At 38.7% G+C, this 24,513-nt stretch overlaps 6 protein-coding genes and 1 pseudogene across 10 annotated transcripts; 5 read left to right on the forward strand and 2 right to left on the reverse strand.

The window, feature by feature from the left end:
- The first annotated feature begins 3,927 nt into the window (after positions 1 to 3,927).
- Positions 3,928 to 7,270, forward strand: LOC121779658 (microtubule-associated protein RP/EB family member 1A-like). Its single transcript, XM_042177019.1, has 8 exons — positions 3,928 to 4,204; positions 5,301 to 5,369; positions 5,456 to 5,542; positions 5,789 to 5,895; positions 5,989 to 6,134; positions 6,208 to 6,272; positions 6,592 to 6,705; positions 6,866 to 7,270. The coding sequence occupies exons 1-8, from the start codon at positions 4,097 to 4,099 to the stop codon at positions 6,989 to 6,991; spliced, it is 822 nt and encodes a 273-aa protein (XP_042032953.1). The 5' UTR covers positions 3,928 to 4,096; the 3' UTR covers positions 6,992 to 7,270.
- Positions 7,271 to 7,571: 301 nt separating this feature from the next.
- LOC121779659 (succinate dehydrogenase subunit 5, mitochondrial-like) lies at positions 7,572 to 10,001 on the forward strand. The gene is made up of 4 exons (XM_042177020.1): positions 7,572 to 7,899; positions 8,751 to 9,061; positions 9,135 to 9,320; positions 9,766 to 10,001. The coding sequence occupies exons 1-4, from the start codon at positions 7,746 to 7,748 to the stop codon at positions 9,820 to 9,822; spliced, it is 708 nt and encodes a 235-aa protein (XP_042032954.1). The 5' UTR covers positions 7,572 to 7,745; the 3' UTR covers positions 9,823 to 10,001.
- A 150-nt stretch (positions 10,002 to 10,151) lies between these two features.
- LOC121779660 (HVA22-like protein a) lies at positions 10,152 to 11,767 on the reverse strand. 2 transcript variants are annotated; one of them, XM_042177023.1, is made up of 5 exons: positions 11,609 to 11,767; positions 11,476 to 11,502; positions 11,253 to 11,375; positions 10,468 to 10,714; positions 10,152 to 10,402 (listed from the first exon to the last, which is right to left on the reverse strand). In XM_042177023.1, exons 1-5 carry the CDS (start codon positions 11,671 to 11,673, stop codon positions 10,394 to 10,396), a joined length of 471 nt encoding a protein of 156 aa, XP_042032957.1. In that variant the 5' UTR covers positions 11,674 to 11,767; the 3' UTR covers positions 10,152 to 10,393. The 2 variants fall into 2 exon arrangements, with proteins under 2 accessions (XP_042032957.1, XP_042032956.1); XM_042177022.1 differs by having other exon boundaries at positions 10,152 to 10,387; positions 11,609 to 11,760.
- Positions 11,768 to 12,989: 1,222 nt separating this feature from the next.
- On the forward strand, positions 12,990 to 15,016 carry LOC121779657 (BAG family molecular chaperone regulator 8, chloroplastic-like). The gene is made up of 2 exons (XM_042177018.1): positions 12,990 to 13,568; positions 14,126 to 15,016. Exons 1-2 carry the CDS (start codon positions 13,068 to 13,070, stop codon positions 14,777 to 14,779), a joined length of 1,155 nt encoding a protein of 384 aa, XP_042032952.1. The 5' UTR covers positions 12,990 to 13,067; the 3' UTR covers positions 14,780 to 15,016.
- A 1,553-nt stretch (positions 15,017 to 16,569) lies between these two features.
- Positions 16,570 to 18,126, forward strand: LOC121779883 ((R)-specific enoyl-CoA hydratase-like). The gene is made up of 3 exons (XM_042177336.1): positions 16,570 to 17,319; positions 17,411 to 17,526; positions 17,612 to 18,126. Exons 1-3 carry the CDS (start codon positions 16,993 to 16,995, stop codon positions 17,718 to 17,720), a joined length of 552 nt encoding a protein of 183 aa, XP_042033270.1. The 5' UTR covers positions 16,570 to 16,992; the 3' UTR covers positions 17,721 to 18,126.
- On the forward strand, positions 17,926 to 20,494 carry LOC121779252 (annotated as a pseudogene).
- A 69-nt stretch (positions 20,495 to 20,563) lies between these two features.
- On the reverse strand, positions 20,564 to 23,140 carry LOC121779881 (transcription factor bHLH47-like). 4 transcript variants are annotated; one of them, XM_042177333.1, is made up of 5 exons: positions 22,995 to 23,140; positions 21,883 to 21,952; positions 21,490 to 21,605; positions 21,272 to 21,399; positions 20,564 to 21,180 (listed from the first exon to the last, which is right to left on the reverse strand). In XM_042177333.1, the coding sequence occupies exons 2-5, from the start codon at positions 21,942 to 21,944 to the stop codon at positions 20,764 to 20,766; spliced, it is 723 nt and encodes a 240-aa protein (XP_042033267.1). In that variant the 5' UTR covers positions 21,945 to 21,952; positions 22,995 to 23,140; the 3' UTR covers positions 20,564 to 20,763. The 4 variants fall into 4 exon arrangements, with proteins under 4 accessions (XP_042033267.1, XP_042033266.1, XP_042033268.1 ...); XM_042177332.1 differs by having other exon boundaries at positions 22,905 to 23,109; XM_042177334.1 differs by having other exon boundaries at positions 22,991 to 23,105.
- Positions 23,141 to 24,513: the final 1,373 nt, after the last annotated feature.

A 24,513-nucleotide genomic window follows, 5' to 3' on the forward strand; every position in this document is an offset into this window, starting at 1 on the left:
CGCCACCCCCACGACGCTCCCGGAAGTACATCAATTGGAACCGGGAAGAAGCCGCCGCACGGTTAGTACGCGACTATTTCTGCGATAACTCGATTTGGGGAGATACCTACTTCCGTCGCCGTTTCCGCATGCGGAAACTGCTATTTCTCCACATAGCGAATACTTTGGCGGCCAGGGAAGAGTTCTTCCGAGAAGGGTTCGACGCGGTCGGCCGTCCCAGCCACACGACGCAGCAGAAATGTACTGCAGCCATCCGGCAGCTTGCGACTGGACAAACGGCCGACATATTCGACGAATGCCTGCACATCGGAGACACCACTGGGCGCATGTGATTGCTCAACTTCTGCAGAGGCGTTCGGGCAGCCTTCAGTGACGAATTTCTCCGGAGGCCAACCACGGAGGATTGTCAGTTCCTCCTCAACCTGCACGAACAAGTGCACGGATTCCCCGGGATGCTTGGCAGTTTCGATTGCATGCACTGGCAATGGAAGAATTGCCCGGTGGCTTGGAGGGGGTCCTACACGAGCGGCCACAAAGGCACCCACCCAACCGTTGTACTCGAGGCCGTTGCCGACTACCGGCTTTGGATCTGGCACGCGTACTTCGGGGTTCATGGCTCGAACAACGACGTAAACGTGGTCCAACAGTCCGACCTCTTTACCGAAGTTTTGGATGGTAAAGCGCCGGCCATCAACTTCGTCGCCAACAACCGGCGGTATAAAATGGGGTACTATCTCGCCGACGGCATCTACCCGAAGTGGCCGACCTTCGTGAAGACGTGCGACAGGCCTGCGAACCCAAAGCATGCTCTTTTTGCGCAGAAGCAGGAGGCTGCGCGCAAGGATGTGGAGAGGGCGTTCGGGGTTCTCCAAGCGCGCTTCAACATCATCAAAGCCCCGGCTCGTTCGTGGTTCATGGAGAGCATGGTCGACATCATGTATACGTGCATAATCTTGCACAACATGATTGTCCGAGACGAAGGACCCGATGCGGGAAATTGGTTCGACCCCGAATCCCCCGGAAGCTCAACCGCAAGTAGTCCGCCGCGAAGTGGAGCGCATCCGTCTATACAAGAACGGTTGGCTATTCGGGCAAGGACACACGACTCTAGCGCCCACACCCAACTCCAAGAGGATCTAATTGAGCACATTTGGGAAAACTTTGGCGAAGCAGATTAAATTATGTCATTTTTATTTTTTGGGAATTTTAATTATGTCTTCGTTTTTTTTTATTTTAAGTTGTAATGTTGTTTTAATTTTAATAAAGTGTGTTTGTTTAAATTGAATTGGGTTGAAAAAAAAATTATAAATGAAATTGAATGAATAGTAATTAAGGGACGGTATAGAGACGGTTGAGGGACGGAGCGTTGCAGGTTCCGTCCCTTAGTTAAGAGATGGATGAAAAAAGGACAGTGAGGCCCTCAAATAGTGCTCAAATAGTAGTTAAGGGACGGTTTAAGAGACGGTATAGAGACAGCGTAGTGGATGGTCTTAGTATGTGTAATGTGTTTAATACTGCTTAGTATGTTCAGGTACTTATTTAATTGGTGACGCACAACAGGTAAATAATGAAATTCCCATAAACTGTTTATCCATGTGCCAGACCAAATTAATGAATATAAGTAACAAATCCAAGAAGAAATTAAAATTTTCATTAGTATATATACCAAATCCAAGAAGAAAGCAAATGTACTAGTATATAGCATCTTTCATGATTATATAATTCTCTACTTGGTCGACGATGCCAACAAAATTCAAAGAATTAATAGTAGTAGAAAACGTGGGATAGTGGTAGGCTTAGGGGGTAGGGGATGGGGGATGGGGGATGAATTGAATATAAATGTTTGTGCCGTTTCATTAGAAAACTCCACGTTTCGTGGCACAGCATGGGGTGCTGTGGTTTTAACCACAGCAGACGATCCTTTTGTGCCTTCATTGGAAAACTCCTGTGTTTTGTGGCACAGCATGGAATGTTGTGATTTTAAGCAGAGGATCCTTCTCATATGAGATAGGTGTCTTCTATTACTGAATAAAATAACCCTTTTTTTTTTATAGCGCCTTTCTTCGGAATTCGATGTACAGACAATATATTTTTATTACGTACAATTTGTCTTCGAATACAAATGTTAGTTATGCCTCACGTGTTCTTAGAGAATCTCCAAGGGGAGAAGGTATATAGAAAAATGTATTATGTATTTACATTCTTAAAAAGTGAAATATACTCTTCTAAAAATTAACACATTTCAAAGGAAAAATGTATACAGAAAGGTAAATTATTTTTTAAAAATAAAATAATCGTACAAAATGCATTAAAAAATATAAAATGTAATACTTTCTCAAATACATTTCCCCTTGTGGAAGAGTTTTTCATGATAAAAAGGCAAATATAGTAGTTATAAGATTTTACCTCTCCATGGATGGGAAGGTATAGATACCTCTTCAATATGGGAAAATGTATAATACCTTCTCAAATGCCTCTCTTCTTGAAGAATGGTTTTTTATGAAAAAAAGGTATAATACCTTCTCGAATGTCTCTCTCCTTGAAGAGTGGTTTTTGATGAAAAAAAAGGTAAATATGATAGTTATATTACTTTACATCTCCATTTACCTCTCCCCTTGGAGATGCTCTTATATATGTTTGATTATTAGTAATATTGTTTGCTAATCGTAGCGGATCCGAAACTATGAGAGGAATTAAATATTTTAAAAACAAATATTATTTTTTATAATAAAATAAATATTAACAGTATTAATATTCAAGTAGCATTAGTGTATGTTGGCTGTGACATTTACAACCGAACTACAATATAAATAACACAGAATGCCAAATTATATTTAAACAATTAGTCAATATATGCAATAAGAATAAGATTTTCACACATATACTCCCTCCGTCCCCCATAAGAAGTCTCATTTACCATTTAGGTTTGATCCCTATTCCAAGTTCCATTTCATTATTATTATTATTATTATTATTATTATTATTATTATTATTATTATTATTATTATTATTATTATTATTATTATTATTTGTGGCAAGTGGTGGACTTCATATTTCACTAACCCATTCCACTCCTGCGTAATTTTCCCTAAATCCAAATCATATATGACTTTGACATTTTTTTAAATTGTCCCATTGATTTGGATTTGGAGAAAATTATGTATGATTTGAAAGCCGTTATTCATATTTTTCTTTGCAATTTTGTATGTCACTTACAAAAACCATTTATTTTAGAGATGAAAAATATAGAATTTAAGATTAGGTTAAAGTATTTTGCTGCCAAATCATATAATTTTCCTTAAATATAATTAATAGGACAGTTGAATAAAATGTCAAAAATGATATTATTGGCAATATATTGTAGCTAAGGAATAAATATAACAAAATAAAATATGTAAAGTAGTATAGTAAAAGTTTATATTTTATAAAAATACTACTGCTATTTTAAGAGTTTATTCTAGTAAAAAGAAGTATGGATTGATAAAATAAATAAAAAAATATATAAAGAAAGCCGTGCACTAAACAAGTCGCTATTTCATTTTTAAATTTGGACTAAAAATAGCAACAAATCACATTTTCATTATTTTTCGCCAAAAAAAACCAACAAACTCACTCACGTGTTTTTTACTCCCTTCGTCCCCGATTAATTGTCACTCTTTTCCATTTCGATCTGTCGCTCAATAATTATCACACTTCATTTTTATCATAAATGGTAAATAGATCCCACATTCCACTAACACAATTCACTCACATTTTATTATGAAATCAACATAAAAAAAGTGGTCACATATTCCACTAACTTTTCAACAACTTTTCTTTATATTTCTTAAAACTCGTAGTGACAATTAATCGGGGATGAAGAGAGTATCTTTTTAGAATAAAAACCAATAATTTTTCGACAAAGCATATTTCTTAATTTGAATTAGAAACCCGAAGCTCTCTCTCATTCTCCCTTTCTCTCAAACAATCAATTGACAAGCATCAATGCTGGATATCTGCATTTGCATGTAGAAATCTGGAATTAGCGGTTGAAGAATTACGAAAGAGGCCTGTTCCTTTACCTTTCGACACTTCAATTTTATTTGAATTTGTAAAAATGGCAGCAAATATAGGGATAATGGACAGTGCATACTTCGTGGGGAGAAATGAGATTCTTAGCTGGATCAACGACAGGCTTCACCTCAATCTCTCTCGTATTGAAGAGGTAAACTGATGTATATTTGCAATGTATATGAAAACCTATTTGCGGTAGAAATTGTTTATTTCCAATGTTTATGTAGAAATTATTGCACTTGAATTTTCCTTTTTTTCGTTCGATTTCTGAAATAATTTGGTGCAATTCGTAAATTAGGTCACGAGGAAATGTATATTTGGGGGAATTTCTCGTGATTTTTGTTGCCATTTGGTTAATGTACTGTTTTGGGGGTTAGGCTGTTGTGCTGTTTGCTCCATCTTAAAATTTTGATTTTGAAATATGAATACAGTGAGTTTATTGGGGATTTTGTTCTATTTGAAAGTGCATAGTCCATCAAAGAAACTAAATCATAGTGTGTAGGGAGTACATGCAGGTTGAATTCGATTTGCTGTAATACACGATATCCTTCTTATCGGCCGTGTGTTTGAAGCAATAATTCCAATTCAGAGACATTTGGCTGCGTGAATTCATCTAATAAGCTAACTTTCTATGCAGTTGCTTTTGTCGTGATCTAAAATATAGACTGTGGTACTTTCTAACCATTTAATTGTTGCCTTCACAAGGGCTTCTATCTGGATTGACACTGTTGAATCATGTTACACGCTAAATGAAATAAACTTCAACTGCATAGTATACATATTTGGATACTTGAAACTAGTATTTTGCACGTACCACAATCTATGTCAAAGTGTGGCAGTTAGTGGGAGTGAACAATTTGAACAAGTATTTTATTCTATGCAAGGTGTGTCTCTCATATATAAGATCAGCATTGTATTTATATTATAGATCATCCTATTAGTGACAGCTTCGTCAGTTTTTTATGTTGATTAAAAACTGAATCTTTTGGGTAGGATGTTATGACTGTCGTTGAAACTTCGTTTAAAGCAAATTTTACTGAACCAAAGAAAGAATAGCTACTAATTTGGATCATGTGTATCTGTACTGTAGAAATAAGTAAATAGGAGCATAAATATATACGACTCTTAAATTATGTCTATTTCTTCATCCTGTGAGTCTGTGAATGCTTTATATCCCTTTTCGTTGACTGAAGAGCTATGCTTGGTTGATATCTCATGCTATATTCTCACTCTACGCATTCATTCAGGCTGCATCTGGGGCTGTGCAATGCCAGATGATGGACATGACTCACCCAGGAATCGTTCCCATGCACAAGGTGATGACTTCATTTTCCTGCTCTTTCTTGTTTTGCTCATGCCTAATCTCAAGGTATTTCTGAAATCTGACATCATTCAATTGTAGGTGAACTTTGATGGTAAGACTGAATACGATTTCATCCAGAATTACAAAGTGCTTCAGGATGTTTTTACAAAACTCAAAATTGATAAGGTACTCCTTTGCTTTTTGCATATATTCTGTTAATTTTTCTTTATCATATATCTAGCATTACTGCTATGAGAATACTTCTCCCAACTCAATTTCCAATTACTAATAAGCTTTTTTTTTCATATGACCTTTCTCGCCATGTTTATTGGAGTGTAAAGTCTTTGCATATGTTTTTGTTCTATTACCATAAAGTGCTACCACAATTCCAGCATAAAGTGCATTTCTTAATCCTCTTTTTAATTATTTCAGCATATTGAGGTCAACAGACTTGTCAAAGCAAGACCATTGGACAACTTGGAGTTCCTACAATGGCTGAAACGCTATTGTGATTCTGTAAATGGGGGTCTAATGAATGAGTAAGACCTCCTTTAACTGCTGATTTTGAATTTTCCCTTACTGAAATTAGTCACTGAATCACACATTCCTTTTCTTCTGTATTGACTTTCCAGGAACTACAATCCCGTAGAGCGCAGAACTAAAGGTGGAAATAGAAGTATCAGGGGTCCACTGAAGAACCAGAAGTCATTACAGACGAACAACTCTGTGAACTCGGGCTCATGTGATGAAGATCCAGTGGTTCTTAGAAGAAGTAGAAGTAATATCTCTATTCTTTTTTCCCATTTTCTTTATTACTTAAGCTTCCATACTCAATAAATTCTGACCTTCAGGCATTGGCGCCAAGAATATGAAGCCAGGGCCCACCTTGTCTGAGTTCCAATCAATGACGAAGGAGGTATAATGATGGACTTTTTGCTGTATGTTGTTATCTAGAATGACGCTTTGGCCTTATCAGTTTCAATTTGTGTACCGTCTGTTTGCTAAACGTCTTTGTTCAACATTTTTCTGTCAGTCTCATCTGTTCTTGACATAGATATTCTTGCTCCGTACATTCTTTTGTGTAATCTGACAATCTTTAGTTATATTTCTTGGCCATCTATTTTCAATTTTTCTGCTATTTATGTTCAACTTACAAACTTGTAAATCCAGTTTTATTCATTGCTTTCTTAAACTTTGATGTTTTGTGTTGTTTTGATGAGGTTCCGTAATTTCAGATTACTGATCTCAAAGTTTCAGTCGATCTCCTGGAGAAGGAAAGAGACTTCTACTTCGCCAAATTGCGTGATGTAGAGGTGCTTTGTCAGACTCCCGAGTTAGAAAATCTTCCTGTAAGAACTACTTAGCATAATCACATTTTCTTGAACTGGTACTAGTGGTGTAACTGCTGCACGAAACGGACTCATGCCATTTCTGATCTTTCAATTCGTGTTGTATATGCTTTAGGCAACGTACATCAATACTGAACATGTTGGTATATGTATCTTGCAGATGTCTGTGGCGATAAAGAAGATTTTATATGCTGCAGACGAGAATGAGGACGCTCTTGCAGAGGCTCAAGAAATAGTGTCTGAGTTGATAAATGCTGAGCAAACCGGGTTGTCCGACGATAGCTGAACACTAACTCAGAGTAGAATCTAAATGTGCCATGGAAGAAAGGATGCCAAATCTCTTTATTCCATCATTTTAGTTCAGTACATCTGCTGAATTTGGAAAGCATTTGTTGAAAATTTGTGTGGCACTTTGTTTTAAAATTTGTGACAAAATTCTGGAATCTTGTTGTTTCATATTGAGGTGGTTTATGCCTAACTATTGCTCATTTTTCAATTGTATTGTTAACTATCGACTTTGACCAATTAATTCTGAAATATATGATAATCCAAATCAACGAGTTTATTTTTTAGTATAACAACTAATTCCTGTTTTGAATACTATCTTATAGTAATTGATATTTTCTTGTTTTATAGGATATAGTAATTGATAGTTTTGGTCTTTTGGATGATGAAATACTAGTAAAGTTTCATCAACCCTTGCATTAAAAAAGGAATGCTCCTAGTGGTAGTGTGGTTAATCCCGATCCTAAAGATTTCGGGTTTGAGTTCACCACGATACCGTCTTCAAAATTTATGTCTATTTATTAAAAAAAAGTAATTATGCGAAAGTGCAATATTTAGTTTTTAAAGGGTTAAAATTGCAGGAAAGGAGAATTGCAATTCGCAGAGTAAAACAGAAAAAATAAAAAATTGCAGCGAAGAATATCATTTTTCGAGAATAGTTATAAAACTGTCAAAATCAATCCGATTCCAAAAGGTCGCAACATCGAGAATTCGACCAATCTAGCTGAGCTTTGAGGTTCAATTGAGGAATAGATATGGAGAAATTGATGTTGATGAGATCCTTGAGCCGGTCAATTTTGCGCAGATCTCAAGTGTTTTCATCCTCCTCCGCCGCCGTCGCCACCAACCAAAAACTCCGTCACCTCCACTTCTCATCTCCATCGGTCCCCGCCTCCTCTCCAAACCAGGGTACTACTCTATTTATTTGATTTTTTTCTGGATTATATGTGTTCAGACTGAGCTGTAGCTATGGTATGTGTAAATATGTATGTGCAACATTTCTTTTGTTTTTCCTTTTTATGTTGCGATTATGGAAAAGAGATGTATATTTCTGGAGTTTAGCCATAGACCGGATTACTCTCATGTTTGAGTTTTCGGAATTGAAGTGTGAAATTGACGAAATTGTGAATTTTCTAGTCATTGTTCATAATTTTGTTTTATAAGAAGCAAACAGAAATTGGAAATGCCTGCAATTTGTTTACTCCAAAATATGTATATTGACGGAAAGCTTTGTGAGCATTCTGGTTTGATTTTTTGTATGTGTTTTCATTCGATGGTTTATCTCGTCTCGGCATTGAAAAGAAGAAGGGAAGGATTGGAATGTTTCCGTTCCATGCTCAGTTCCGTAGAACTTGACATTTTTATGCCTATGTTTCATTCTGCAGCATTAGATGTGGAACAATGGAATAATTTCTTTGTATTTGTAGATATTAGTGGACATGATGTATGGAACGGGATGTAGGGCGATGGAATTAGGATATTTGTTGGGTGAACAATGATCATACTTATGGCCTGTAAAATTGCAGATATTATGCCTAGATGCATCTCTCTCTAATCATAAGGATGCGTAGGAAAAAAAATTGATGCAGATGTTGTGATTGTAGCTACCTAATGCTTAAATAGATCCTGGCAGGATTTATTTTACCTCCCTATTTCTTTTATGCTATGTTTTTATAAGCTGTTTTCCCGGCTATCTTGACCTAGATTAACTGATTCTTGGTGCATTCCACTTATGTACTTTTGGTATTTCTCACCTATAGATTTCCGACATCCTTTTGCAAAACATCTTGGGGGTATTCGCTCTTTCAGTTATGATATTTCCAACTTTCCTGCTATCGAGGACCCACAGATTAAACGTGCATTTAAAGACTTGATGGCTACAAACTGGGATGACCTCTCACCAGCAGTCGTCCATGATGTGAAGAAGGCATTATCCAAGAGTACTGAAGACAAATCTGCCCAGGATGCCCTGAGAGATGTTTTCCGAGCAGCAGAGGCTGTTGAGGAATTTACAGGGATCATCATGTCTCTGAAAATGGAACTGGATGATGCTATTGGACTTAGTGGTGAGGTAATATGAATTATGATGGTTTTGATTCTATAGTGTGTTTCCTGGTTTTGTCTGATAATCAGGTTTTTGGCAGAACGTGAGACCACTGCCAGAAGACTATCAGAAGGCAATTAAGACACTCTTCAGCAGATACACTGAGTATTTGGCTGCGTTTGAGCCAAAAGAGACCTATTTGAAGAAGAAAGTTGAGACAGAGTTGGGATCAAAGATGATATACTTGAAAATGAGGTGTGGTGGCCTTGAAGCTGACTGGGGAAAGGTATAATTCCTCTTCATAATTATCGATGCAAAAACTTGCCCCCCCCCCAAATACATAGCATATAATGTATCCAATTAACATTTTACCCCTAGGGTTTTCTTGACGAGCATTGTAAACAACCAAATAACATCCAAAATCAAAGAAAAAATCGTAAAAACAAGTTGCTGATAGTGGAGCCTACTGCATACACCCATAAGCTTTTTATCTTTAGGTCGTAAAACAACTCTTAAATGGTTAGGTAAAATCTGAAATCAGGAGTGAGCCACTTGTAGGAATTGTCACTGCAACCATTCTTGTCAATTAGCTCGAGGTTAAGGATTGTGTTTCTGATACAAGCAACTATTGTAACTGATCACAAGTATTGGAACCCTGTCAACTGGTTAAAAACATGAACTATTCGTCACCTAATGATCTTATCCTTGCTTTTTTTCCCATCAAATTGCAGGTTACAGTCCTCGGGACTTCTGGACTCTCTGGTTCTTATGTTGAGCAACGGGCATAAACTTCAGAAGACAGGTCACAGAATCTCTGCTTTGTGTTCAGATCCAATTTTTAGACAATCGCCATTGGAAAAAAGGTATCTTCTGCCCTTTTTTCTGTTTCGAGTAGCATGTATGCTGAAACTTGTCGTACCATCAAGTTAGTTTAATAAAAATTAAGGCAAACTTCTCTGCTCTCCAATGCTATTTTGATTAATCCGAGTTCGTCTTTAATTGGATTGTCAATTTTTTCTAGTTACCCATTTTATCCATTTGTCATATAAGTCAAAATATAATCATCACTGAAAATTTTATGCATTTTTTCTGGAGTTGCAATAGTAAAGATATTAACTATTACAATAAACTAATCGGATATATAGATATATTGTTTGCCTGAGCAATTTATTGTTACAACAGCAGTAACCTCAAGATAAACAAACTGTCTGAATTAAACATTAAAATTAAGCATTCTCATCCCTGAATCAACCAATATCAGTACCTGTAGTCATCCTCATATTTGTAGTTGTCTTCATACAACGAATGGTTATTGGTGAAATTGTCCATGCTCGGCATCGTCTCTTTCTTACTCTGCAATCAGAGAAACTATAAAAAACGAGCATGCTACGTGTACATTGATGATGTCATTTCTGCTAGTTATGTTTACGTACCCTTTGGATGATCTTCTCGAATGCTTCGGGGCCGTTTTGTCGGATGTATCCCTCAGCTGCGGCGACAATGTCGTCGGGCTTGGTGAAGGTGTCCTTCATGTTGGGGACGTACCATATGCTGATTTTCTTCTGGCGCGTGATGATGTAGGGGCGCACCACGTTGTTGTACACAGATGCGGCTCCCTTGAAGTATGGTATGACCAGCCAGCAGGTGAATATCAGCTTCGCATATGCCCAAAAGGGAAGCCTAACCATGTAGAAGGTTAATTTAGTCAGGCATGTCATGTCGGATCGTGTATGTCGGATCGTTATCGTGTTGACATAATAGCGTCGCAGCATGATAAGGCTAAATCCGAACACGACATGACTTGCACGGACACGACACATGTGATAGAAAATTCGTGTTGACAAGATATTACGACCATATGATCGTGTCAACATGATAACAATGTGATGCAATAGGAAAACTCTCGACGCTAACGCCACACGACAGTTCATACTGACATGAACGTGATAGCACGAGTTGATTCATGTTGACAAGATATAAGGACTCTGCATCAACATGATAATGACACAACATGATAAGGCTAAGCCCAAACACGGAACGGTAAGAAAACCCTAGACACGAACACGACACGGTTATGCATACACAAACACACACAAACGTGATAGCAACACGATTTAATTTGTGCTGACACGACCCGATATGACAAAACCCAATTTCACACAAACGCGGTAGATACATAAAGTCGATGTGATAGTATGAGAGATGGGAGAGATCATACCACTCAATAAGGCTCGCAAAGGTGAGCTCAAAAAGAGTGATCATAGAGTAAAGAACCCAATATGTGAGCCATTGCTGATCATCACCAACTGATCTTGTCTCAATCGCCCTAATTGAAGCATAACTGCTCAATAATACAAATATCAACCTCAAATATGTCATTAAATCCCAACTAATTGCTAAAAAAAATAATAAAATCTACAAGAAAAAGATAGCAAACTTACAGAGGATAAACCAATGTAACCACAGGCCTGCAATATCGAACAACACAAATTCAAAATCATATATTTGTAAAAATTCTAGTACTATATCTTATCATCTTCTCTATGTAAATTGTTTGGAGAGAGAAGATTTTACCCAGCAACAATATCGAGATTTTCGATGAGCAATTTGAAGAAGCTTTGAGCTGAAGAGGCCCTCATTCTCCCAATTCAAGGCAAGATGTTATCTTCACACTCAAAAAAATGAAGAGGGTTTTGTGCAGATTCAAAAAGCTTAGATGGAATATTAGAAAGGGGAAGTAAAGAGAGATGGACGGTGTTGTCCTAAAGTTAAGATTCCATCATCTATTACATAACTTCTTGAACAAATTAGATGTATATGCATGCATTTTATTATGTTTTGCTGCTTAGTTTGGAGATACTATGATTTAGTTATGGATTCAACAAACAGAACTTGTGGGTCAAAATTGTCGGAAGTGGGGTCGACAATTACTCAAAAGGTTGCATTTAATAGAATTTTTCGGTACTCATGGGTGACCGTGGGTCAACCGATCGTGCGTAACCCCACCTCCGTTCGTCACTGGATTAGTAGAATTTAGAGGTGGTCCAATATTCAAGGTTCTTTTCCCCTTTTCTTGTAAGATGCTTGTGGAGTAAAATTGTGAAAATTTAGTCAAAATACAATAGCAAAATAGGATAAAATAAATATGGGAAAGTTATGGTTTTACTATATCCCAACTTATTGGCCATTTAATGAGAGCATCCAATGTCATTCATAATTCAATGAAATATACATTCATCTGAAATTAGGAAATTGATAATTGTAATAATATCTACTAACCATCTTAAAAATAACAAAAGTTATCAAATACTATCCCCGTTACACAATAATAGTCACATTTTGCCATGTCATTTCGATCAGTCACAGAAATAAGAGTCACATTTCACTTTTACAACAAATGGTAAATATGCACCTCATTCTACCAATTTATTTCATTCACATTTTATTATAGAACTAATATATATATAAAGTGAGATTCAACAAATTTTTCTTATATTTCTTAAAACACATGCCTACACAAAATGTGACTCCTACTATGAGCCGGATATAGTAATTATTTTCACTTGACTCTTTAAATATCACTTTTTAAAATCTCATACTTAAAATAAGTGCTTTGTTTATGACAGGATGGAGAGAGGAAAAAATAAAATGGCGATGTAGTGACCTTTAGGTCATGGTTCAAGCCTCGCCACTCATTGGAAAGACTTTCAATCTTAATCTGCAATGGAAAGACTTTCAATCTTAATCTGCAAATCTAATCGAGCAAGATTGGTTGGGTTACTCGATATGCCCATTATCAAACCTAAAAAGAGATAAAAGAGATACTATGAATCATTTAATTTAGATTGATACAACTATACTATTTCCATCATCATTTATTGAAATATTGAACAACTTTTCCAACAAAAAATTCCTCCACTTTTTGAAACGCTGATGTGTAAAAATGATTCCAATTGGACTCCATCCCAATAAACGATTAAGCATCACAGACCCTACTATCAGTCCACTCCTCCCTCCTCCCTCCTCCACTACCATGGCCTCTCACCACCACCACCACCACCACCACCCCGCCGCCCCCTCCTGCCACTGCCACTGCCACTGCTACCACCAACCCACCTACCCTCCGTGCAACCCCCCTCCGCCTCCAAATCCCCACATCCTCCCCATCTCCATTCACCCCTCTCCCTCCCCCCAAATCTACCTAAACACCCAAGAAAGCTACATTCAAGAACCCAGCCCCACCGCCATTTCCTCCCTCCTCCGCCGCATCGCCGCCCTCGAGTCCGCCTTCCTCCGTCGCTCCTCCCCCTCCCCCTCCCACTCCCTCCGCGACGTCGCCGCCCGCTCCATCCAGTTGCACTTCAGAGCCTTCCTCGTCCGCAGATCAATTACCCTCCGCCACCTCAAGGATTTGGCATCGATCAAATCCAGCCTCGGATTCCTCAAATCTAGGGTTTCTCACCAGACCCACTTCGATTACGACGCCGTTTACCGTAAAGCTACGAACTTGCTCCTCAAACTCGACGATATTCAGGTGGGATTTCAAATTTGTGTTGAAAGTATTGATTTTTAGGCTTTGGGTATGTTTAGTTCAATTTAATTTATCGTAAAGCTTAAACTTTGCTCCTCAAACTCGGCGATATTCAGGTGGGATTTTAAATTTGTGTTTGAAGTACTGATTTTTAGGTTTAGGGTGTGTTTGATTTAATTTAATGTATCGTAAAGCTTCAAACTTTGCTCCTCAAACTCGTTGATATTCAGGTGGATTTCTAATTTGTAATGAAAGAATTGATTTTTAGGTATTGGGTATGATTTAATTTAATTTAATTTATCGTAAATCTCCAAACTTTGCTCCTCAAACTCGATGATATTCAAGTGGGATTTTAAATTTGTATTAAAAGTATTGACTTTTAGGTTTTGGGTATGTTTAATTTAATTTAATTTATCGTAAAGCTTCAAACTCGCTCTTCAAACTCGACGATATTCTGGTTGATCTTAATTTTGTATCGAATTTTAGGTTTTGGGTAAGTTGGAATTGATGGGCCGATCTGATCTGATTAATCTTTTTGTGTTTGTTTTGAATTTTTGAAGGGTGGTGATCCCATGATCAGAAATGGGAAAATTTCTTTGAGCAGAGAGTTGTATAAATTTTTGGAATTTATTGAAGGGGCTTGTGTGCAGAGGAGGTTTGTGAAGCAGAATTTGAGATCTAGGGTTTCCAATATTGAGAATAAACTAGGCAATGTCGAATCCGGGTTTTCAAAAAGGGAAAAGCTTAGGGGTTTGGTCGAAAGAATTGATAGATTAGCTGAGGAGCTAGAAGATGAGGAGGAGGTGGAGATTGAAAAGCCTAAAGGTGAATTGATCATGAGAAAATATAGTGTTTCTGCGAATCCGAGCAGTGGTGGTGGTGGTTTGGTGAAGCAACGCGGTGGGGTTGGGCCGAAGGTGAAGAAAAACGTGACCTTTGCAGAGAATGGGAAGGTTTATCGGGTCTTGAGTAGACCTTATCTAGAGGATGGTTTGGATGATGATGAGGATGAGGAAGAGCTCGTGGATGATCTTAGTCGGGAGATTGAAGAGATTGGGGTGTCATCGAAGGACGAAGTCGAGGATGGTTCCTTGAGCAGTGAGGGTGAGAAAGAGTTCAGACATTCTTCGACGAAGCTTGATGAGGACGAACGTGGGGAATCCTCTGTGTTCTCTGCGCCATTGCCTGCGAAGATGGAGAGGCGAAGCGGCTGAGGTTGAGATGAGGAACAAGGTAGATTAACATTTTGATGAGATGGTGAGTGTTGTGACTTTAAATTAGTAGGCCAAGTTGGATTGGTGTTGTGATGCTATGTTAGTTTAATGAGACATTGATTGAAAGTTTGGTAGGGATATGACCATTTATTCTTCTTGTGTAGAGGTGTATTAACATTTTGATACTATCATTGTTAGAATTGGTGATGGAAGTTGTGCTTTTTTGCTTCGTGAAAATTGTGTTTTTGCAGTTTTGAAGTTGTGTTTTGATGCTCAAAGTAACGTTGAATGGTTTGTTATTGTACTGCTAAAATGATGTGACTTCACCATTGATAAAAATAGGGAAATTACAAGTTCAGGTAAAAATATGTTTGCCTGATAGAATAGAAGAAAAAAAATTGGGCCTCAATTGAAATTGAGAAACTAAGTGAAATACACACAAAAAAAGGCCATGCCAAGTTTCATACTCCTCTTTTTTCCATAAAAATAGACACTTTCTAAATATAGTTATTTCTATTTCATTTTTTTTTCTAAAAAAAAAAGATAACACATTCTTCACTAACAATACATTAATCAGTTTTATTTTATCTTTCTCATACTATGAGAGTTGTACTGTCGGAATTGCTTAAGATCCAATTATCAAATAATTGAAAATAAATCCTTGCCGTGATGCTGCTGTTGGTGGCGGTGGTGGACTCAACTATGGGAAAGGTAATCACGACGAGGTGAGCTCAGATGATGAGGATAAAGTTATTGTTGCTTATAACGGGGATTGGTCGGGATGGAAATACCAATATGGGACGGAGTCACTCTTCTTCTTGCCGTCGTTGCTGAAAACATCTTTAGATGAATTCATGGATTTCATGCATAGAATTGTCGAGGCTGCTCAGACCACCTTCAAATATGTTCTGCATTGTCGGGTCTCTAATGACGACTCTCAAGTGAAATCGAGAATCCTATCGACACAAGACTTGCACCGTGCTGCCAAGATGTTCAAAACGCCTAAATTCTTCGTGACTCTTGATCGGCTCCCTACACCATCCCCTCCTCATGAGGTCAAGTCGAAGGCTTCTCAAGGTGCATTTGGTGATCGAATTCCACCCGGCCATCGTTTTCCAACTAGTAGCCGTGGACTCAACTATGGGAAAGGTAATCACAGCGAGGTGAGCTCAGATGATGATCGAATTCCAACTGGCTATCGTGTTCCAGCTAATGGTCATGGACTCAACTATGCGTTTGGTGATCGAATTCCAACTGGCCATCGTTTTCCAATGAGTGGTTGTGGACTCAACTATGGGAAAGGTAACCACGATGAGGTGAGCTCAGATGATGAGGACTACAAGAACGAGAGTTGGGTGGAGGTGGTGCGTAAAACTATATACGATAATTTAGGGTGGGAGGAGGACGAGTACTTCATCCCGGAGGATGTGCAATGGGGCGGACTCATGCCTCCGGTGGGACTTATCATTGGTGGTTTAAACGAGCGAGTCCTGAGGAGCAGAAGGGATTCCATGGAACAGACATTCGAAGATTGGTGGCCGAGGGTGTTGTCTCGCTTGCCCGGCTGTGGGGTTGCACCGGCCGGTGAGATGGCTGCGGAGGTGGTTGATGAGACAGTTGTGGAGGTGGTTGATAGTTGGTCTTCTTGTCTAAAGAAGTCTAGCGTTTAGTGCTGCACAAATATGTGATGTTGGATTTCCTCCTATTTTGAGTAAGCATTTTTGTACTAGTGTTTGAGGAGGGAAATATTTTCTTGTGTTTCTTGCACTTTGTAAATGGAGTAGTGATTTTTGAGGTTTCATTTCTACTCCATTCTCCTCTCAAAATTAATTATAGAAAAACATCTTCTATTTTGGTAGGGAACACAAAAAAAATATAATATAATAAGAATACATATTTTACACAATTCTTTTAGATTGATATTCTACTAATTTTTAAAATTATTTTTATTTATGAAGTTAAACAATATTTTAAAATAATTTTTCTAGCTACTTTTATTTACGAAGTCAACGGCTTCTTGACATCCGAGCTTAGTAAAAAATGAGACATTTATTCCCGGACGAATGTTGTTTAAGATAGATGCCTTAATATCGTTGAAATCGAAGCCTACGATAAAACAATTTCTTGGACACCTTATCACTAGATCCCACTCCATTCACAACTCTTCTCAACTCTTCTAAGAAATCGCTACACTGACGCAACATAATCTAGTGATGACTGCACTCCACCTGTTCGATAAAAACCCCAAGAGAATCCCTAAAACTGTTATAGCGATGAGGCGATTGTTGTTGAACTCTGTTTCTTCTCTGAAGCATTACTCTTCATCAGCATCAGCTTCAAACGTGCTTAAACCCGGTGACATTTTGAAGCAATCCAGAATATTTTCCATAGCCGAAGTCGAGGATTACTCGAAGCTAACACACGATCATAATCCACTCCACTTTGATTTGGAATGCGCCACGAAAGCCGGATACAAAGACACTCCTATCCCGGGATTGCTTGTTGCTTCCCTGTTTCCGAGGATCATCGCTTCCCATTTCGTAAGCGTTTCTTCTTCTTCTTCAATCGCACATTTTGTTTTAAAATTGATTCCAAGTGTATGTGATTGATGATCATTGTATCTTTGATTAGCCGGGGGCGATTTACGTGAAGCAAACGCTGGAGTTTAGGGAGCCGGTTTTCGTAGGAGATGATGTTGTTGGTGAAGTGCAGGCAAACAGCATTAGACAGCTCAAAGATAAGTTCATGTAAGAAATTGACAAACTTGCCTTTGCTCCCTGTCATGTGAAGTTGTTTCTTTGTTGAATGGTGCGTTGTTTCTTTGGCCGATAGGGTGAAGTTTGCGACTACTTGCCGGAAAGATGGTGGCGAGGTCGTGATTGGTGGTGAGGCTACGGCAATTCTACCCGCGCTGGCAGTGAATGGAGTCGGCCAGGGGTGACCGGAGACTGCGTTTCGACCTGCTTTTTCTTGATTGTTATGAATTTGCTTTGCTTGTGTTGTTTAATTTTATTTTCCATCCATTGATTTTGAAGGGATATTTGATTCTGTTGTTACTAGGCATTTTTGTCTCTCTCTTTAGACTATCAAGTTCCTTTTGTGTCATAAAATAAAGTTCGAAAAAAACTAAAAAATGTTGAAAGTTTATGTATCTAAAGGCAAATAACTCAATCAAAATTATTAATAGGTTTTCCTGTGAACTTTAAAGTTGGCAAAGAAACCCATAAACTTGGCAACAGTAGCCAATTACCCACAAAATTGATTTTCCCCGAGTTAGATTCGAAAACATTTCCAAAAAAATCGGATTGCACAATGTAGCTTGTGTATATAAATCCTAAGATTCTACAGTCTTGATAACATTTTAATCCAAAATCTAGGGAGGCTGAGAGACGCCGGCGCCAGACGCCCCGACACGGTGATCGAGAAGGTGAAAAATGCCAATGGGAATTGGATGAAGCAAGAAGTTGACTTGCTGCATAATATAACTGGCTATGCAGCAAAAGGCTGCATCACCGCAGCCATGGGCCCGAGCGGTGCTGGAAAGTCGACGTTTTTCGACGGTCTGGCCGGCCGGGAGCCTCATGGGACACGTGTCACTAGACGGCGCCGATGTTAATCCGAGCCTGATCAAGAGGATTTCAGCATACATAATGCAGGATGATAGGCTGTTTCCTATGCTTACAGTTTATGAAACATTGATGTTTGCTGCTGATTTCAGGCTCGGATCAATGTCCGCGGCCGACAAAAGGCAGTGCGTCGAGCAGCTGATCGAGAAGCTCGGTTTAACGGTATGTCACATGAAGATCCAAATTCTTGAAATCACATAGTTTAGAGACTAACTATTGAGTTCTTGTGTTAAGTAAGCAGTCGTCGAGGAATACTTACATAGGCGACAAAGGGAGGAGGGGCGTCTCGGGTGGGGAACGCCGGAGGGTGACGATTGGAGTGGACATCATCCACAGACCTTCTCTCTTGTTCTTAGACGAGCCCACTTAGGGTTTGGACTCCACCAGTGCTCACAGTGTGATGGAGAAGGATCACGACATAGCGCGATCCGGGAGCACTGTGGTGCTCACAATCCACCAGCCCTCGTCGCGGATACAGCTGCTGCTGGACCACGTCATCATCCTGGCTCGAGGGCAGCTCGTGTACCAGGGCGCTCCTAGGGATGTCGCTAGCCACCTAGGCCGGATCGGGCGCAGGGTCTCAAAGGGTGAGAACCCCATGGAGTATTTCATCGATGTGGTGAAAGAGTATGATAGATCGGACATAGGTGTCGAGGCGTTGGCTGAATTTGCTCTCACCGGAGTTAGGCCGCCGCAGTTGGTGGCCTATGAAGAGATGTCGGCTTCAACGGAACTCCTGCCACTTAAAGGGGGCAGCCACAAGCCGGCGGCAGACGTGCCTCGAGCTTTAGCTAAAAAAAGGAAAAGCTATAATCTTGAATACTCGTTCCATCCGCCGTTAAATGTCTCATTTTTTTTCGGCCGTCTGCCAATAAATGTCTCATTTCATTTTTACAAATTTTGCCAAGTCGACCCCATATTTCACAAATTCACTCCATTCACATTTCATTATAAAACAAATAAATAAAAGTAGGATCCATATTCCACTAAATTTTCTATAATCTTCTATTACAATGTTAAACAATTTCTTTAAACTCGAGATTTTATTGAGACATTTATTGGCAGAAGGGAGTATAATCCTTAGCAACGAATGATGATGTGTGTATACATACCTCTCATGCTATACCTGCAGCCCGACTCCGGGATATTGCGCCTACTCGAGCGAGGGACGCCGACTCCTCACAGCAGCGACCACACTCTCAACAAAGACGACTACATGACCGACAGTACCATCACCATGGAATCATACCAGAAACTTAGCTCAAAGTTCGCCAATTCCTTCCTCCCCGAGACATGGATACTGATGCGCCGCAACTTCATCACCATCATGAGAACGCCCGAGCTCTTCGTGTCCCGCCTTTTCGTCCTGGCCATTATGGGATTCATGATGGCAACCATGATCTGGCACCCGAAAGACAACGCTCAGGGCATCACTGACCGCATCAGCTTCTTCATCTTCACCGTCTGCCTCTTCTTCTTCTTCTCCTCCAACGACGCTGTCCCAGCCTTCATCCAGGAGCGCTTCGTCTTCATCCGCGAGACATCCCACAACGCCTACCACACATCTTCGTACACCATCGCCGGCCTCATCACGTACCTCCCTTTTTTAGCCCTGCAGGCGGCCCTGTACGCATCGATCGTGTGGCTCCCATTGAAACTAGATGGAGCGTTCGGCTACTTCCTCCTCGTACTCTACGTATCACTGATCTCCACCAACTCCTTTGTGGTCTTCGTCAGCTCAGTAGTGCCCAGCTACATCCTCGGGTATGCAGCTGTGATTGCCTTCACCGCGCTATTCTTCCTCTTCTGTGGCTACTTCCTCAGCAGCAACGCAATGCCGCGTTACTGGAAGTGGATGTATTCCGTCTCTACAATGACTTATCCGTACGAAGGGCTGCTAATGAATGAGTATCAGAAAGACAAAACCTTCGGAAACGTACCTGGGAACAGCATCCTTGAATCACTCGGCATAGGAATCGAACACAATCTCAAGTGGCACAAGGTTTATGCTATTCTCGGATGGCCTGTTCTTCACAGAGTTCTCTTCTACATCGTTCTTCGTTTCTTCTCGAAGAATCAAAGAAAATAGGATGCATTCACAAGAAAACATTCGAAAAAAATTAGAACATGACAAATAAGAATGCTTTCAGAGGCATCATTGACAAAGATATAATTTGATTCATCATATCGATCTCGAAACAGAATGAGAGAATGGAGAAACATATAGACCTTTCCATACGACTTTCTAATTCCCTGTTCTACATGCCATGTGTTGCATCGGGATGGTCTAAAATTCACGAAGACATCTCTACTAACCAGAAACCGAAATATACATAAAGCACTAGTACTAACTCCTCATTATTTGCTGTTTCTATAACCTTGAGGAACTGCTCTTCCTAACTCGGACTGGTATTCTAGAACTTGAGACGGCCATTTGTCGGCTGGAGTGAGATATCGAGCGTGTGGTTTGCTCACTAGAGAAATATGCGTGGATGCGAGTTGTCCAATACCGACCTCTGGAGGATCTTGGATGTTCGAGCAGAATGTGGCAAGATGTGAAGGAGTTATTTGCCCTCGTGTACCGTGTTGCACTACGGGAAAGACAAAAGGACTATCAAGATCGTGGGATGCATGCTCGTTGTTATGACATTCAGGAGGGGCCATGTTGAGGTCGAGCTGTAATTTGGTCTTTGATTTGATCTCTGTCCGAAGTTTACCAATCTCCGCCTCCAAAGCAGTGTTATCATCCTTTAGCTCGCTCGTCTCAACATTAACCTTCAATATATACGATATACAGTTAGTTATCATGCAATTAGGCCAAAAGCAAGTCATTAGAAAATGGAAAAAACGAGTTAAGATGAGTTACATATTTGGATTCGGACAACAAGGTGGCGTTCTCTTTTCTGAGACGTTCAATCTGATCCAGCATGTCTTTCACTGTTCGCGTGGCTGCAACCAACATGGAAGCCTTGCCGTTGTTCTGATCAGATACTTCTGCGAGAATACGTTCACCAAGAAATCATCAGTCGTTACTCTTTCAGGAATCTGGTTTTGAAGTTAGAGGTAGAAAACTTCAAACCAAACCTAAAGAATTTGCTAGAGCAAGAAACAGCTCGTTCAAATTCTCGCGTTTCATCTTCTCCCTCTCGGATTTGTGAATTCTTTTACGAATCTTTCCATTGTTCTTGCTAGAAATGTCACTGGAGAAGTGAGCTTCATTGATCAGATGAAACAACAAAATCCCACAGCATGATTAAAGAATGCTAATTCCCCCAGCCACTCGACTCGATCTACCACAAGATGCCTTTACTCATAATCAAATGCATTTGACTAAACGAGAAGCGATAAAAAAAAGAAAGTGATAGCTTTAATTTTGATCCTTGTAAGTTGAAATACAGAAGAAGCACATGATCTATGTATATAGCTTACTGGAGCCTTCAATAGTCAAACACAAAACCGATCATACATAGAACTTACCCACTCGTTGACGTCTCCACTGCCATTTTAGACTTAACTATGGGGGCAATGTGGGGTTGCATCTAAGTTCCTGCCACAAATTATGATAAACCAAACAAACAGTCAGTGGCTGAAATGTAACACCAACTCAACAAAGTAGTCTGCTGTTTGAATAAAGAAATCAATTAAGAGTCGAAGTTTCGTATCCTCTACCAATTTTTCTTAGCTTATGAAAAGCTCAATCAAAGAGGGAATTAGGTAAAGGATAAAGTAAGCCAATACTATATCACCAAGAAAAGACCCTTATTCCCCAAACAGATTCTACAACTAAAAGAGAAACAGAAGCATAGTTAGAAGATAAAAAGGTTAGATTCATTACAATCTTCTAACAAGAAGGAAAATTCCGAATCTCGATCTCATATAGCATAGCAAAAGACACAAATTCAACATAATCCTATTTTCTCCATGGGATTTTTTTTGTTTTAAAATAGTTATTCAACAAGAATTCAAAGCCACTGTTTGCATATCATAACCAAAGTGAAACACAAGAGGGCAAGATCACAGCTTTTGTCACAGAAGAGAGAAACAAAAGCATAATTGGGAGCTAAAAGGCCAAATTCACCAAAAAAGAACCTTATTCCCCATAGAGATTCCATAACTAAAAGAGAGAATCAAAGCATAATTGGAAGCTAAAAAGGTTAAATTCATCAGAATCTTCCAACAAGAAGAAAAATTCCTAATCTCAATCTTACATAGTATAGCAAAACACACAAATTCAATACATATTCCTATTTTCTCCAAGGGAATTTTTTCTTTTGAAAATAGCTATTCAACAAGAACCCAAAGCCACTGTTACATATCATTACCAAAGTGAAACACAAGAGGGCAAGATCACACTTTAAATGGCCAAATCCATAAAATCTTCTAACAAGAATAAAAATTCTCAATCTCCATTTCACAGAACAACAAAATTCAGTGCATAAATAAAAGTTTGAGAATAGCAATTCAACAAGAATTCAAAGCCACTGTTTACATATCATTACCAAAGATCAAAACTTTTCACAGAAGAGAGAGAAACCGATGTGAGATAGAGGTTGATTTGCAAGAGAGTAATGAAAGAAGAGGTTACCCACATAAATAGAAGTTGTGGGGAAGTCAAAGATGGAGAAAATGAGAGGATTCTTGCTGCAGCAATTTGGAATTGGAGGTGTGGTTCAGTGGTTGGTTAAGAGAGAGAGAGAGAGAGCGTGTGGCGAGCACTGGGAAAAGGAGTCATCATATGAAGATGGAGGCCACGGTGGCAGTGTGTGTTGTCGTGTAGTGTGTGACAAGCACGTTCCGGCAACAGTTATTCCACGTGCTTTCAATGCTCTATCCATTACATCAATTGGCTTATTTGTTTTAATGGATAAATTTACTCGTTTTTATAATTGCAAATTATCGAAAAATCATGAAGTTTGGTTACACCTTAATTGTCTATTTAAAGGCATCATAAAATTGGAACATACATAGAAGTTTAGCATGGGCCTACGCACACAAAAATTAAGAAATTGGCAAATTATGGTCTGTCCCATAATTTCAAAAATCAGTTGGAAAAATCATAAAAATTGAATTCGTTCGCCATCATCCAATGGCGAAAAAGAAATTGATTGCATGTGATATTTTTCAACTAAACGATGTCGTTTTTTTGTATGGATAAACATATTTTAACTCAACAATGATGACGTGCAATATGGTTTCTCGGCTATCATATCATATATGATTTCACAAAGAGAACTTGTCATGGGAAGAAATTCGAACTTCGTGGTTTTTGTGAGTGATTTCTAAAACTGCAGGACAGTCGAATTTGACCAAATTGCATGATTTTTCAACAATTTATGCCTTTAAATGTAAGTGGAGTATACTAATTCTTTATATAAAAAAAACTATAGGCAAATGAATAGGATATTGGACTTGGGCATGAAATCATCACCTAATAATTTAAGATAGTGCAATGTTATTTGAAGTGGTACTATGTCTTCATTATATAATGTAAAACATTTAAAAACAAAATGAAGCCACATGATCTAATTTGTCTTTACCAAATTGTATAACATTAACATAAGTACATAACATATATAATGACTAGTATACCCTTATATGGATGTCCACATCATGGACATATAACAACACACTCAAATACTTATTTTATTCATTATATTATTATAATATGGTTGGCTATGTAGAAGTAGAACGTGGTACGGCCTTCCGAGATAAACTACACAAGGCGGAATGAAGCATGCCGTTTTTACATAGTCAATTTCTCAAATACTATCTCCTATTTTTCTAAGTTTTAATTTTTCAAGGGAAATAAGCCAATTATTGATTAACATGTCCTATGGTGTCAACTTGCACACATATATAATAATATCTAAAACGTAGATTAAAATAAAAAAGTCAAGCTTGCCAACATATTTATTAAAAGGAACCTTTGATAATTTATACTCGTATACAAGGGATTGCAATACACATTAGTGTGCACATTGCACAACATTTTTTATTATTTTCTCTTTTATACTACTAATCTTGCTAATCCAAATAAGCATATCATTGGTTTACATCATAAACTTTTAGTAAAAAACAATTAGTATTTCTTATATTCAACCGTACCCC

Source organism: Salvia splendens, chromosome 19, assembly GCF_004379255.2.
Source record: "Salvia splendens isolate huo1 chromosome 19, SspV2, whole genome shotgun sequence".
In the NCBI taxonomy this organism is placed as follows: Eukaryota; Viridiplantae; Streptophyta; class Magnoliopsida; order Lamiales; family Lamiaceae; genus Salvia; species Salvia splendens.